At 37.4% G+C, this 15,062-nt stretch overlaps 1 protein-coding gene across 4 annotated transcripts in view; it reads left to right on the top strand.

Annotated features, from left to right (window-relative positions):
- The window catches only part of LOC118196695 (SEC14-like protein 2), a 64,728-nt gene extending 64,176 nt beyond the window's left edge, over positions 1–552 (top strand). For all 4 annotated transcript variants that reach the window (XM_035368144.2, XM_035368146.2, XM_035368147.2 and 1 more), the window contains one exon: positions 109–552. In XM_035368144.2, coding sequence (XP_035224035.1) covers positions 109–212 — 104 coding nt within the window. In that variant the 3' untranslated portion in view covers positions 213–552. The remainder of the gene's footprint in view (positions 1–108) is intronic.
- The last annotated feature ends 14,510 nt before the right edge of the window (positions 553–15,062 follow it).

Genomic DNA, 15,062 nt, shown 5'->3' with positions numbered 1-15,062 from the left:
CTACATTTCATTGATAATAAATTATAGATAAATTTTATGATATTTTTAATTTCTTTGTTAAATAATATTTTCATTGCATTTTAACTGATAAGTGCTATTTTTTTTCAGACATCATGGTATTTGACAATTCGTACAGTTGGTTACATCCAAAGGAAATCTATTGCCGAGCAACACTAGTGAATCCAAAAGATGAGGAAACACGATCAGCATAACATGTTGCAATTGTTTACATGGAAAAATGCGTTTTTTATTATTTTTCTTTGCGAATTTTAGATTGTGTAACAGGCGTTTCTTGCCTTTAACGGAATTTTTAAACACGTGTAACTATGCTTTTCAGTGTTTATTCTGCTCAAAATCTAAACTTCAATGGACATATCAAGCACATCACGCAGTTTCTGAGTAAAATTAATTTCCAGCTATAAAGTGTATTGCGAAGCATAGCTTAATTTTTGTATCATTGTGCTTAATCTATTAATTGTATGAAGTGTTTATGTAATGTCGTCCCTAATGTGCAGTTTTATTTTTTCGAATAAATATATTTTATTAAATTTTTAGAGTGATTACTTTATTAATTTTTATGAATTTTTACGTTAATAATAGCCTTCTATTAATGAAAATTATTCATTATTTTATTTTGCTTTTATGTACGGATATTTTTAAAGTAATGAACTGTTATATTTCTGCCGTTTATGATATTATTACATAAGTTGGGCTCTTAAGTCATAGTAATTCAAATTTTTAAGACTCTTGATTTATACCAGGAGTGAGTTAGAAATAGAGAAAAGAAGAAGAGGGAAGAAAATGAATTATATGAATTCACCAAGTTCCTAAACATAGAATATTGTCTCATAAATTTAAAAAATTATAATTGTTTCAGATTTCGAATTTTATCAGTTTCTTCTAAACAGAGGTACATCTTACAATTTTTTGAAAGCTATTGAAATAAAACTTACGAAAGCGAGTGCTCTTCAGTTTCTTAAATACAATGGATAGTGTACAAGTCGTCCATGGAAAGAGGATGTTTACACTTGCTGTCTTGAACACTTGCATCAGAGTTTCTTACAGAGATAATAAATCTCAGATAAAGCGTAATAGATTCGTATGACGCAATCTGCCTTAAACGAGAACTCGCAGTGATTAGATTTCAAAGCAAGAAATACATTAAATCAGAAATAAAAATCGAAGGAGCTACTTTGAAAAAAATAGTTGTGATGATATTTTTCTTGCTCCGGTTCAGATTTACATTTTCAAAATAGTCACCAGCTCATTATGCAGAAAAGTTTTGAATTAATTCCACCTTTTGAAAAAATAACAACTATGATACGCAGAATTTTGTATCTATTTCTAAAATGAAAATCTTCCAGAAAGAATCGGTAACGTGTATTTATTATTGAGATATGAACAATTTTCTTCTTTTTAATAATTTATCTGAACTAATTTCGCATTCATAAATTTCCAAATCAGATCATCGTTATTTGGTTAATCTTCAGTAATCTAAATGAATTTAGTTCGTAACCATTTTCTAAATTAACAAATTTTAATTAATTCAATAAATAATTCATTCAATAATTCAACAAATAATTCTTGAAACGTGCTGAAATTTTCTCTTTTGATTCAAATTCGCATAATTGGTCGTAGGGCTAAATTCAAGTGTTAGATACCCAGCCTGTGTTCTGGGAAATCCTAACATATCATTAATCACTGCTGCTTCACCTTGCTTTAAACGACCTCTCCCATACACATTTAAATACATATGTTTAATTTAGGTGAATTTTATTTTCACGTTCGGTTTTTCTTAACTTTTAAGTGGTTGTTTCAACATTGCTTCTCTGTTTCTGAGTTTGTTTGAGTCAGATCCCAAAATTACTTTTTGGCAGCCTTCTCCCAACCAGATTCCCTTTGAAAGTTTCTCGTGTGATATTTGCAGTGATAATACAATATTTCATAGGAATGTCTTAAAAATTCGACACTAAAAAAATCCTCCATTGGAAAGCTTTCTCCCCTTAGGCAGATGGCTTGAACATGCTTTGCCATAATCAGGTAATTTGAAATTGAATTAAAATCTAAGCAAATTAATTGAAAGCTTTGCCAATTAATTGAATATAATCTAAGCAAAATCTAACATGTACCTTTTTTTTCAATTAAGGCTGGATGTTAGTAATGTTTAACGGTTGAACTTGTAGAGACATTAGGTATGTTTTTGGAAGGAGGAAAGATATGGTCACTTTACTTAACCTGTTCCGCCAAACTGAGTTAATGGCACTACAGGGTTAGGAAGTTATCCTATTCATTGCTAGCAATCTGACGGTTAGGCCGCCTTTCTACATTTTACTTTAATCTGTAATTTCTTGGATATAATTATTTTCATTCACTTGCTTCATTATCTCTAAGATGGCCTTGTTGCAGTAATAGTCCGTGAACAGTCTATTCACAGGATATGTGATGTAGTCGGAAGGAAAGAACTGCTGTCGAAGGTGCTCTGTCAGAGGGCAGGAGAGCAGGTAATGAAGTGCGTCCGCGTCTTCCCCGCGAAAACCGCAAGAACAGTTGACGTCCCGTCTGAGGAAACGTCTGTAATACGCTGGGAATTTCCCGTGGTTGGTACAGGCTTGGAGGAAGAGTCGGTTGCATTTCAGCCTCTTGAGAGAAGGTATTGGGAAGATGTTGTAAGTAAATCTTCCTGTCTCTTCTTCCTGCCATCGTGATGACCATGTCTCTTGAAATGCTGTCTTGAGGAGCCTTTTTGCAACTTCTGCGGAAAGCGGAACTTCCTTGTCAATTTCTGGTTTGAGAGCTGCAGTCTTAGCTAGTTCATCCGCTCGTTCGTTGCCCTTCTGCCCGGTATGTCCTTGTATCCAGTTGATCTTTAAAGGTATGGAAGAGCCTAACGTCAAGAAGATCTCTCTAAGTGCTGCCGTGTGCGGATGTTTTGGAGGAAAGGAATTCAGCGCATTCAGAACGCTCATGCTATCTGTGAAGAATGAAGTGTGAGCTGCTGGTTGTGTACCTAACCATAGTGCTGCTTCTTTGAGTGCTAGGGACTCGGCTTGGAAGACTGAAGCATGATCGCTTAGACAGAATTGTGCTTGATAAATTTCTTGATTGTTCGAAAAGACCGTGAACGCTGCCCCTACTCGTCCTGAAATTTTTGAACCGTCAGAAAAAATCTCTCTTTGTTGTCCTGAGGGTGGCGATTTGCACCAGGAAAGGATGGGTAGATCTCCTGGGTGTAAGTTAGGGGAATCTTGGAAGCATTCTATGCTGGCATATGATAGATGTAAATCTTTTTTAGTGTGAAGGTCCTCTTTGTAATGTAGAAGTCGATAGATTGATCTTTCTAATTCTGCTTTTAGGTCGAGTGGGAGCGTGCCAGCTAAGACCTGAAGTGCTGCGGTTGATGTGGTGCTATACGCACTGGTGATTTTTAACAGGATTACTCGCTGTATTTGATGTAGTTTTTGACATATTCTTGCTGTGCCATTCATTCAGACTGGGCAGCCGTAAAGGATCATGCGTTCAATTGCATTAAGATATAGATGTTTTAACAGACGCCCCTTTTGGCTCCATTTGCCTGTGATTATCCTGTTTAGTTTATTGATGATTCGATGCGTCTTATCTCGGACTTCCGTAAGATGTGATACCCACGTGAGCTTCTTATCAAGCGTGAATCCGAGGTATTCTGGCGTCGCAATGGATGCCCTTCCCACTTTATGCGTGGTGGATTCGCGTCTATTTTTGAACTTTTTGGAAAGACTATCATCTGTGTCTTTTCAATACTGAAACACAGTTTGTTGTCTTGGCTCCATTTTGCAAGCAATTTGAGTGCTGCGTCTGCTTTACGCTCTATTGTTGTCCTATTGCCTCCGTCTATTATGAGTATAATATCGTCGGCGTAAGCTTGTATCTTGGCATTGTCTCCAAAGTTGATGTTCAGCGCTGAGTCTGCAATTATGTTCCACAAGATGGGTCCGATATTAGACCCCTGTGGGGCTCCTTTGTGGTAATTCATCGTGATATTTAAGCCGTCTCTTTTGTAGGTCACTTGACGTTCTGTGAGGTAGCTTGCGATCAGTTGGTAAAGATTCTTTGGACATCGCAGGTCTTTTAGTTTTGTTTTGAGCGCTGGCCACCATAGTTTATTGAATGCGGAAGCTACGTCAAGCGATATTATACACGTATGGAGGTTATTTTGTCTGTTATTTAAGATGATGTCTTGAACACGGTTAAGGGCGTCGGTGGTGCTCCGCCCTTTAGTAAACCCGAATTGGGCGGGGTTTAGTAGTTTGTTTTTGACCAGGTAATACGTTAATCTCTGCGTAAGCATCTTGTCAAGGACCTTGCCCCACGCTGAGAGTAAGCAGATAGGTCTGTAAGAACTGGGCATGGACTTTGGTTTTCCCTCTTTCTGGAACAATACTAGCTCTGCGTTTTTCCATTCCTTTGGAAAATAACCTAATTCAAGGCACTTGTTAAAGAGTGCTAGAATTTGTTTGTCGTCCGCGAGCCTAAGCTCTTCAATGGTTTCAATCGTGAGGCCATCCAGCCCAGGAGCTTTACCTCGGCGTGTTGAGTTTATCGTACGTTGCATTTCTTCGAGTGTGAACGGCTGATCGTCTTCCGAGTTTGGAATCTCGGTTGATTGGGAACGAATATCTGCATGGTATGTAGAGTCCTCGTTGGGGTCGTCTTCTGGAAAATGGAACCTCATGATTTCTCTAATTGTATCCTCAATTGTGCTCGTCATTGTGCCATCTTCTTTTTGAACTGAACCTATCTGTAATGGATCCATGCTCTTCCCTTTAGCTAGATCGAAGTATGTTCCGAACGGAGAGCTAACAGTGATTTTGTTCCATGTCATGTCCCATGCTTTTTTCTTTTCTTTTCTTTATACATCTTTTGCCGGTACTGTGCACGTACCCTCTGGTAAAGCAGCCTGTTATGGGTCCTTTCCTCTCCAGTTGTTTTTTGGAATCTTTTCCTTGTTGCTCTGACCTTTTTCCTGAGAATAGTGAGATCTTTTGTCCACCATGGACAGGTGCGCGATCTTGGTTTCGAGTTATGTGAGAGAACTGTTCTTTGATAGATCTCGTGAAGACTAGTGGTAACTTCTCTTACATATTTATCGATTTCTTCGATAGTTGTCAGATTTCTAGGGTCTGCTAAAGATTTTGAGATATACCTTTTGAAACTTAGCCAGTCGGTACGTCGTACATTGATTTTCGATCTTCTCCATGTTGGGTAATGAATGCTGGAGACGTCAAAATAGATATTATTATGATCGCTATTGTTTGCTTCGTCCGTTACCTTCCAATTATCGATCCGGATTCTGTCTCTACTTAATGATAAGTGTGAGGTCAATCCAGCTGTTACCACTTGCTCCTGCGAAGGTTGGCGTATCCCCTATTTCATTGACTATCGATAGTCCAGTGCTGGCAATGAATTCGCATACTTTGAGGCCTCGTGTGTCCGTATTATGTGAGCTCCATAGGGGACTTTTGGCATTGAAATCTCCGGTAATTATTGTAGTCATGTTGTTATTGTCCTGCATAAACCTTTCTAGGGTTGTCAGGATTGGTGCAATATCTCGCGATGGAGGACAGTATACCGTGATTAGTATAAATCTTGAGTCACTGCCTATTGCAAGCGCTATAATCTCCGGAGAGCTGAAAAGTTCCAGAACTGGGAGATTTGAGTCCGCTATAATCACTGCAGTTATTGCGTCTGTTCGAGAGTAGAACTTCCTATATTTTGTGGGGAATCCGTACAGTTTGTTCTGTACTGTGTACGGTTCCTGGATACATGCTACTTTGAGTTTGTCGTTTTGTTCAAAATTTATCTTTAAGTTTTCTGTTGCACTCCTGAAGTGCTTAAGATTAATCTGGATTATTTGGATACTATCCATAATTTGTTCGTTGTTTTAATCTTTCGAGCTCTTTTAGGTAGCATGGGCATTTCTTATCTCGGCTATCATGTTGGGCATCGAGGCCTGTATTATATCGTTTATTCACCTTTGTGCAGTTGACACAGCTGACTGTTTTTTTGGTCACAATTGGTCTTCTCGTGGTGTGTGGAGCCGCATCCGGCACAGACTTTATCTTCCTTTCAATATTTCGCTGGGTGGTTATACCCAAGGCATTTGAAACATTGCGAAACCTTTATAAACTCCCTTACGTTATATCTTGACCATTGTATGTTCAACTTCTTCGTTTTCATAAGGATCTTGAAAGCTACTGGGTCTATAGATAGAACCCAGTGCTGTCCAAAGCGGGCCTTCATGGCGAACAGAATCTCTATTTCACTTTCTGCTAGGTCGGTGTTCTGTATTTTAATGAAGTTTACTATCTCGTCTTTATTAATGTTCTCGTTGACATTGTAGACTATTATTCTGGGGTTTCTTTTTTGTGGATGTTTCGTCTCCACTACGTCCTTCAGCTTCCGATTTTCATTTATGGCCTCTTCAAGTATTGCCAGTTCTTCCTTTTTCGTAACTTCTACTAGGAGCCCTCCTTTGTTGACTCTCTTTATATTCTTGACGCCTACTTTGAGTTTTCCTGGATCTATGTACTTCACCAGCTTCTCCTTTACCTCGTCGGATGTACTACCCTCAGTCTTAGGATAGACTAGTAATACATGCTCTGTCTCTTGCCGTGATCTTGATTGTGATCGTCTAGATCTAGAACTACTTCTGGAGGGCCGACGAGATCTTGCAACTTCTGCAAAAGACAGCTTTTGAGTGGCGACTATTCCTTGGATGTATGTCTCTATATTCTTAGTTTGTTCAATTTGTCCTTCCAAATTGGCAATTTTGTAACTCTGCCTCGAGACTATTCTTAACATGTGGTCAAAGAAACCTCGTATCTTTTCGTTTGCTTTTGTGGAAATGTCGTCTCTATTTAAATATCCAATTAGATTAGTATAGCACTCTGAGGCCTCTTGATACTCTGTACTGGCATCTACCAAAGTTATATCAACGTCTAGCTGTCGTGTACTGCTCTGTTTCTGTGTCTTATCTATTATTGGAGCACTGGCCGACTGCGTCTCATTGTCGGGGCGTTGCCCCTTAGGCTCTTTATTTTTTGGACGAACCATCTCACTTTGTGTTTTAAATGGTTCCAAAATAATTTTTAAGCAGAAATTTGAATTATCTGACGGAAATTAAACAAATCGATCAACGGGCAGGAAGGCTTCAAACACGATGCACCAAAAGATCCGACCCCCCACACCTTCCGGCGGGCAGAAAGACTTTTGTGGATGGTGCACCAAATTCGTGGTGTCAACATATATCCGCCACACTAAGCCTAACGCTTACTCAGAATTACAAATGCATATAACATTTTTCATACATGTACCAAAATCACAATTTTCAAAAAATAGGTAGAGAAACAGATATAAAATCCTATTTTGTACTCAAAAGTTATTAGCACAGTATATAAAAACCTTGAGAGACAATGCTTACTCAGGATATGCAAATGAGGGCGGCGGACAGCAACAATTTTAAAAGTCTTCCTATCCTCGGAGATTTCCCTTCTTCGCAGAGAAACACCACAGATATCGCAACCGGAACTAGTAATCCACGGAAGAATCACATTTTCACAAACACAAGTGGTATAATTACCAAGATTTTAGCACTTTTAACGGAGCACACAAAACCACAACCAATATGGCCGCTGACATGCGCAGAACCCCCAAGGAGGAAAGATGAAAAATAGCAATCGCCTTCGCCGGGAATCGAACCACGGACCTCTGGAATACCGGCCCAGCGTGCAGATCTACTACACCACGAAGGCACGCTAGGAAAGTTGTGAAAAATACCTTATATACTCTTTTTAAAGGGCAACTGGGGTTTTCAGGGGACCCAATTGCCAAATCCTAGGTATGGAGAAACGTCATTCAACACCCTTTTAGTTCGGACGCCACTGTAGAGACATTAGGTATATTTTTGGAAGCAAAAAAGATGAAAAATAACAACCGCCTTCGTCGGGAATCTAACCCCGGACGTCTGGAATACCGGCCCAGCGAGCAGAACCACTACACCACGAAGGCACGCTAGGAAAGTGGGATAAATAAACTAACCATCGCAAAATTTTTATCTTTGATTGGTGGAATCGAATAGTTATCTTCCAAATGAAGCCATTCTACACGTTTTAATACAATTTTTGTATTTTGGCGGCTTTTAAAAAATTGTGCGTTACATTTTTAGCTACTGTGCAGTTTTAAAAAAATGAGCGGTTTTGAATATAAAAAATTCAGTCTCTTATTGTTAGGCTTATTATTTTAAATGATGATGAGATCGGATTTCTAAATCAAGCAGAAATTTCCGTGACCTAAATGGATTCTTAGCCAGATTAGAGTGATTAATTTCTCTAAGTTACATGACGGTGATTTTCTGTTTACTACTTTTCGCTTTTTATAAACTAAACAAAATAAAATTTTTAAATAATTCTTTAAAATTATAAATTTCACTCAAGCGCACTGAAAAATTATTTTTCTTTAATTTCTCATAAAATTCTCGTTTATACACAATTAAGAATAAAATCGTGGAGTTCCTAACAAGGGTGGATTTTAAATTAAAACTGTCGGAAAAAATTTAAATATACTAGGATTTAAGAGATCATCACATGGGAAATGCCGACGTCCTGTTTTAGAAGACCATCCTCAGAGAACTGCAGATATCGTACCAGGGTCGAAGCGAAATACGAGCTGTTTAATCCGGTAGCACGACAAATTACAACTTCAGCATCGGTTGACTGAGATTCATGGAATGACGAAGTTACGAAAGACCAGCTGCAAGACGGCGACATTATACCCATAATTGTTTTAATGGAATCTTCAAATAGAAAAGTCTACCTGGCAAGACATTTCTACAACAAAACAATACTAGGTTCTCTGGGATTCACTCCATATTCGAAAAGGCATTTTGTGCTGGAAGTTCAAACAGAATGATTGAAAGGTATTCTGATGGCAACTGATAATTCCAAGATCACGGATCAAGGACGTCCTTAGAGAATTACATAGCAATAAAACAGGAGGCCATTTTGGAATAATGAAGACAATGCAGAGAGTTCGGGCGCACTTCTATAAAAATAATGTAGGAGCTTTACGTGCAAAATTTGTGCCAATCTTGCGATGCCTGTGCACGTCGGAAAGAACGAAGAAACGCAGCTAAGGCAAGCCTCAACCTAACAATGTAGGAGCACATTTTTAACGAATCCCTTCTGACATCCTGGGAGCTCTGCCATGAAAGGCTAAGAGCAACAAATGCATACTCTTTGTCATTAGTTACTTCAGCAAGAGATCTGTAGCATATCCTATTCCTGATCGAGAGGATGTCGCGGTAGCAGAGATAATGATACAAATTGGATTCCCAGATTCGGGGAGCCTCTTCAGTTAATTCCGATCAAAGAAGAAATTTTTACTCTGCAAGCTACTCGGCATCGAGAGAACCCAAACATTACCTTTACATCCCCATACAGACAACAGGGTAGAGAAGTTTTATTAATGCATAACTTCTCGCTGAGGGTTTTCAGAAATCAACAAGAGAGATTAGGAGTTACCACTCTTCTTATTGGCCTATCACAGTGCTGTCCATAAGACTACTGTTTATTACCCATCCCAGATGCTCTTCAGTCATGACCTTCGTCTGCCTTGTGATCTGTTGTTTAGTCGCTCTCCGGACGCGTCTTCATCGCCTGAGAAGTACGTCCAATATCTCCAGGTCCATTTTGAAGGTGAACAATTTTGCACGAGAGCGAGTCAGTTTGGTAGGGAGAAGATGAAGACAGGATACTATATGAGAGCCACGGGGCTTCGATTCAACAAAGGTGACAAGGTATGGTGGTGGAATCTGAGTCGATGGAAAGTACTCTCTCCCAAACTACACTCATCTTGGGATGGTCCTTACACAGTCCTTAACAGGTTGAACGACGTCGTAGTTCAGATCCGTAAGTCATCGAATTCTAAGCCTAAAGTTGGTATTACAACATCCTAACCCCTTACTATGGCCATAGTACATAGTCTCCACAATGTATATATATATATATATATATATATATATATATATATATATATATATATTGTAAATAGTACACTAAGAATATAGTCCTATTTGTAAATTCACGCATGCATTTATTGGTTTAGCATTTGCTTTACTTTTATGCCCACTTATTGAATTATTTATTGTTTAAGTATTGCATTGATTTACCCCAGTTGTAACTATGGCTTCCTGTCCCGGGAATGTACTGCCTAACACGTGCAGTCCTTGGAAAAGGGGCAATGTTACGAATTTTGTACGTATAATGGATAATTTTAGTGAATGTATATGTAAAATTGTTGTATTTCTTTTGTATAATGTAACATGAAAATCTAAAGGAGCAGAACGTTCCGGAAAAGTAAGAATACAAGGCCAAGTCTCTTTAACATTGAGGGCCCACGAGCCGCCGAGCGGTAAAGTCGCTGAACACTGGTAGTTCGGTCCGAGGTTCGAATCCCGCGAACGGGCGTTTTCGTGGTTTTCCCCATGTGTAATGTGTATACGAGCCCGTTTGCCTTAGAAAGTTCTCCACGAAGGCATCCCTCCCCTTAGGCAGATAGTCCTAGTGTGCTTGACCATAATTAAAAATACACCAATACACCTTTAACATTGAGTAAATGGTTATCTGGCGAAACTGATGACATATCCCATGCTGACAATGGTTTTGGCGACTAATTTTGTCTCCAAATTTGGTGAGTAGTCACCAAACATGTCTACCATTTGTTGAAATGGTTCGGTTACTGTATAATTGTAATGGATATTGTAATTTAATGACTGTAACTGTATTCGTCCCTCATATGCCTTCCAGTAGTAGTTTCGAAAATTTAAAATGTACTGGAAATATCTCGGCGGCCGGATGAAAACTTTATAGGACCGGGAAGAGCATCACTTTCTGAATTGTTACTGTGGTTTTTAGTTCGGCCTGAGTTCGGAGTATTGAGATATCTCCGGGTTAATTTTGCTCTTTATATAAGCTTTGCATTACATTATGTTTAATGTTCTTAGTATTTTGAAGTGTGACCAATGGTTGTACTCTGTGACACTGTCAAGAGTTGTACGACTATCTTTGTGGAAAGTTCTAGGACATTGAAGTATTTCTTTTGATAAAATAAATTTTAGCAACCGCTCATCGATCCTGTGTGCATTTAATCTATTATGAACCAGTACGCACGCAACAATATATTCCACTCTTTTATTCAGACAATCAAAGGATGCCAATAAATTATTAACACTTTTTCTCATAAACCTTGCGAGGTCTAATGTCATTTAATATGAAGTATAATTTTATTCATTAATTATTCATTAATTCATTAATTAGAAGTTCAAACGCACTCTTTCAGTTAAAAACAATGTTTTTGAAATCGATCCTCTGTTCGGAAGCCAGAAAAATTCCAAAACTCGTAATTATGAATAAATCTCATTTGCCTGACAGGTAGTTCGGTCGACGCCGGTGCTGTTCTGAAATCAATCATGAGTCATAGACAAGATTACTATCCATGCTTATAATACAAATAATTAATTACACTTAATGTTCTATCCTAGCAGATGCTGTACACTTCGAGATCTTGTTTTCTTATCTTAGGCTTTTTATGACGTAATATTGGCTATGCCTCCTTCTAAAAACAAAGTTATAGTAATGCTATTGCTTCATATTTTAAGAAATTAAATAAAGAAGAATCTACATAAATGTGTGTATTTTCCCCGCATTGTTGATAAAACAACGGTACCTATGGCCATCAAAGTTTGAAGAGAATACGGCTCTACCCGAATATGGGCATCTGGAAGCCCAAATTTGGAATTTGAAATTTGTTTTATTTTCTATTTCTTGTTTTGTAAAGCATTTATGAGGTTTTGATTAAGAAACTCAACCATTTCAAAGTGAGCAATGACAACATTGTACGGAAAAGAAAAGAAAACATTTTTATCTTCAGCGCGCGAGACTGACTATCGGAAATTCTAAAGATATGCTCTTTTAAGTATTTTGTGATATTGCTGCTGAATTGAGCTTAAGTGCTGTTGAATTAAGTTTAAGTATGAAGATTATGATATTTAATAAATAAAATTAACACACAAAACGTTTCAAAAACGCCTCCTTGGGCGTAATACAAAATCTGAAACTTTCAGATTTTTTTTGCTTTTTATATATATTCTTCGTGTGTTTGTGCTATACTGTTAATATTTAATGTTCATCACTCCTGCTTTAAAAATAAGCTTATATCTCTCCAGTGACGCCCGAACTAAAAAAATGGGATGGATAATGATTCTCCACACCCAGGATTTGGCGGTTGGATCCTCTAAAACCCCAGTTGCCCTTTAAAAGAGGAAGCATATAATTTAGTTTTTTCGCCTTTTCAGCGTGTCTTCGTGGTGTGGTGGTCTGCATGCTGGGCGCGTATTCCAGAGATCCGTGGTTCGATTCCCGGCAAGGTCGTTGTTCATTTTCATCACACCTGCTTTAAAAATAACTTAATGTCTCTACAAAGCAACAGTAAGAGGCAACGTTAAATATTTTTATCGCTGTTTTTAAGTTTGGATATGATTGAATTAAATTATGACCCCGAATTGTTTTTTAAAGTTCTAAGCTTTAATAGAAATCTATAGACAACTATAATTTCTAGTTACAAGGCTTTATTTACTTTTTTATTATTTCTTTTAATATTAAATTACATCCAATAACATGCATACATAATTTTAATTGGGATTTCTTTCGCACACAATTTATTTTTTGTATTTTCTTTTGCATACAAAATTTAATTGGGATTTTCAATGATTTATCATTTGATGCAAATCTCTGAATAACTGATTTTGAATTTATTTTTTTTCTTTAATATTAAATAGCTCATTTTATTGTTGCATTTGTTCAAACAGCAGAACAACTCATAGAACAGCAGTTAAGCTTAGTTCATGTGTTTATATTCCAGTTATTACGTATTTCCGGAGTCATTCTGACTAGAGGGCGCTGCGTTCGTCCTAATAGTCAGTGGCAGGCAGGATACTAAAGGTGTAAGACGTGGAAGGCAGAGATGCCTAATAATATATCTCTAATTGATTAAAATTTTCGTATATTTTCTTGTAAATAAATGTTGTTATTGTTAACAAAACCTCTTATTATCTCTTGGATGCACCTTTAGTCTCACAGGACCATTAGATGCAAAACCAGTCTTGACAAAGAATAATCAAATAAATTTACTTAGCCTTTCCTGCAACTTGATGCAACTAAGGCTAAGGGATCCCAGCTGAGAAGCCTCCCTATTAGGCAGAAGGTAAGCAAACCAGTCAAAATCTTGTCGGAGAGAGGATACAATAACTTCCGTCATATTACAAGCGGGAACCTCAATCCCGGAAGCATATTTCACAAGGGCACATCTGTGTAGCCACCGACGGAGTGGCTTCTAGGATGGACCAATGAGCATCCAGTAATATTTCTGTCATGTCACATGATCTTTCGCGTGCTTTGAGATTTAAGAAATATAGTTGAAAATATTGTGCCAAGCAATTTTCTGTAAAAAATAATTAAAGGATCGTCGATTGCTTCTGAAACTTTTCATTGCGAAGTTAGATCCAATATAGGCAATTATGAAGAATTCACTACCTGGTTGAAATAAATACAAACACATGTTGGATACAAAAATATCAATGTAAAATATTACTTAATAAGTGATAAATAAGATGAAGAAAGAAATATGTGTTAAACATCTGAGCCCAAACGCAATCCTTACATAAAACTATGCGTATGAGAAAAATATTTTCACCAGTTATATATGAAAATATTTTCAATGATTTCAATCAAGTCAGCACTTTTTATTTCAATCAAGTCAGCACTTTTTATTGCAGTGTATATGAAAAAGACGTTCTATAATAATAACCAATGCAGAATTTTAGTCAAAGTGAAATTTACTCATTTGCATTCGTATACATTTAGCGTGTTAAATTTCACATTTAATAACTGCTCACTCTTAAGTGAACTGTTTACACTAGAAATACTCATCAAGCAGAGTGAATTTATCTTATTCACAACGACAACGAGTATATTCGATTTATTCACATATAACTTTTAATTTTAACAATGGATATAATCAGATCATATGTGTTCTGAATTTTACACTTTAAAAACTCAAAAAGAATGCATTGAAATAAGAAAACATTAGATTCATTGTATCACTTTCAGTCATTCTCATCTCAATTAAAAAATATACACTTGAATTCTCTTAATTCACATAATATGCCGTGAACATCAGTCCAAATATTAATGCATGATAAAAATTTCGAAAGTGAAATGTTAGCGATTAATTAAACTCATAAAACGAAAGCACTACAAGATTTTTACTATTACACCATATATTTATAATTGCGAAACAAATGCAAATTAAAACGTAAACAACATACGCTCACATGCACGAACATTTAGCATCACATGAGCAATAGCAGCTCATTGGTCCATTTTCGAAACCTTCCCTCAGTGGCTACGCTGATGTGCACTTGTGAAATATGCATCCTGGAATGCAGAATTATACAATATAGAACTGTTTCATCTGCTGCCATCGTCAAACCTATCCACCGAGCACCCGTCTCACCTCGTGTGTACGGTGACTACGACGGAGGGGGACAGCAATGAATATAACTTCGTCTTTTTGACCGTTACGCTATCCACCCGGAATGACCAAAGCCACTACTGTCCAGGACTGCCTAGTCTGCTTTTTCTGGCAGTAATAAAACGGTCTGCCTATTGTGTTTCCAGAGCCGCCACTGTAATAGTATGATACTATGTCACTGTACGCAACCCTGGGGAGTACGACAAAGAATAAAATAAACTAATGTGCAAATTCGTCTAATCCATATAACAGCAAGTGTAAGTGCTCTAAAAATAATTTTAAACTGCATACTAGCTGTGAAAATTAAATATAGATGCAACAAAACAAACTCTCGAACTAAACGTTTCATTCAATGGCAAAGTTTACACATGAAATGACGCAAAAGGTTCGTAAATACGCTACACTTCATTTTCAAGCATTGTTCTTTAGTCTGCCTATGG

This window comes from Stegodyphus dumicola, chromosome 2 (genome assembly GCF_044657685.1).
Source record: "Stegodyphus dumicola isolate Sdum_Otavi_A_Nest chromosome 2, ASM4465768v1".
Taxonomy (NCBI): Eukaryota; Metazoa; Arthropoda; class Arachnida; order Araneae; family Eresidae; genus Stegodyphus; species Stegodyphus dumicola.
The sequence above is the reverse complement of the archived record's forward strand: the minus strand, read 5'-3'. Positions and strand labels throughout refer to the sequence as shown.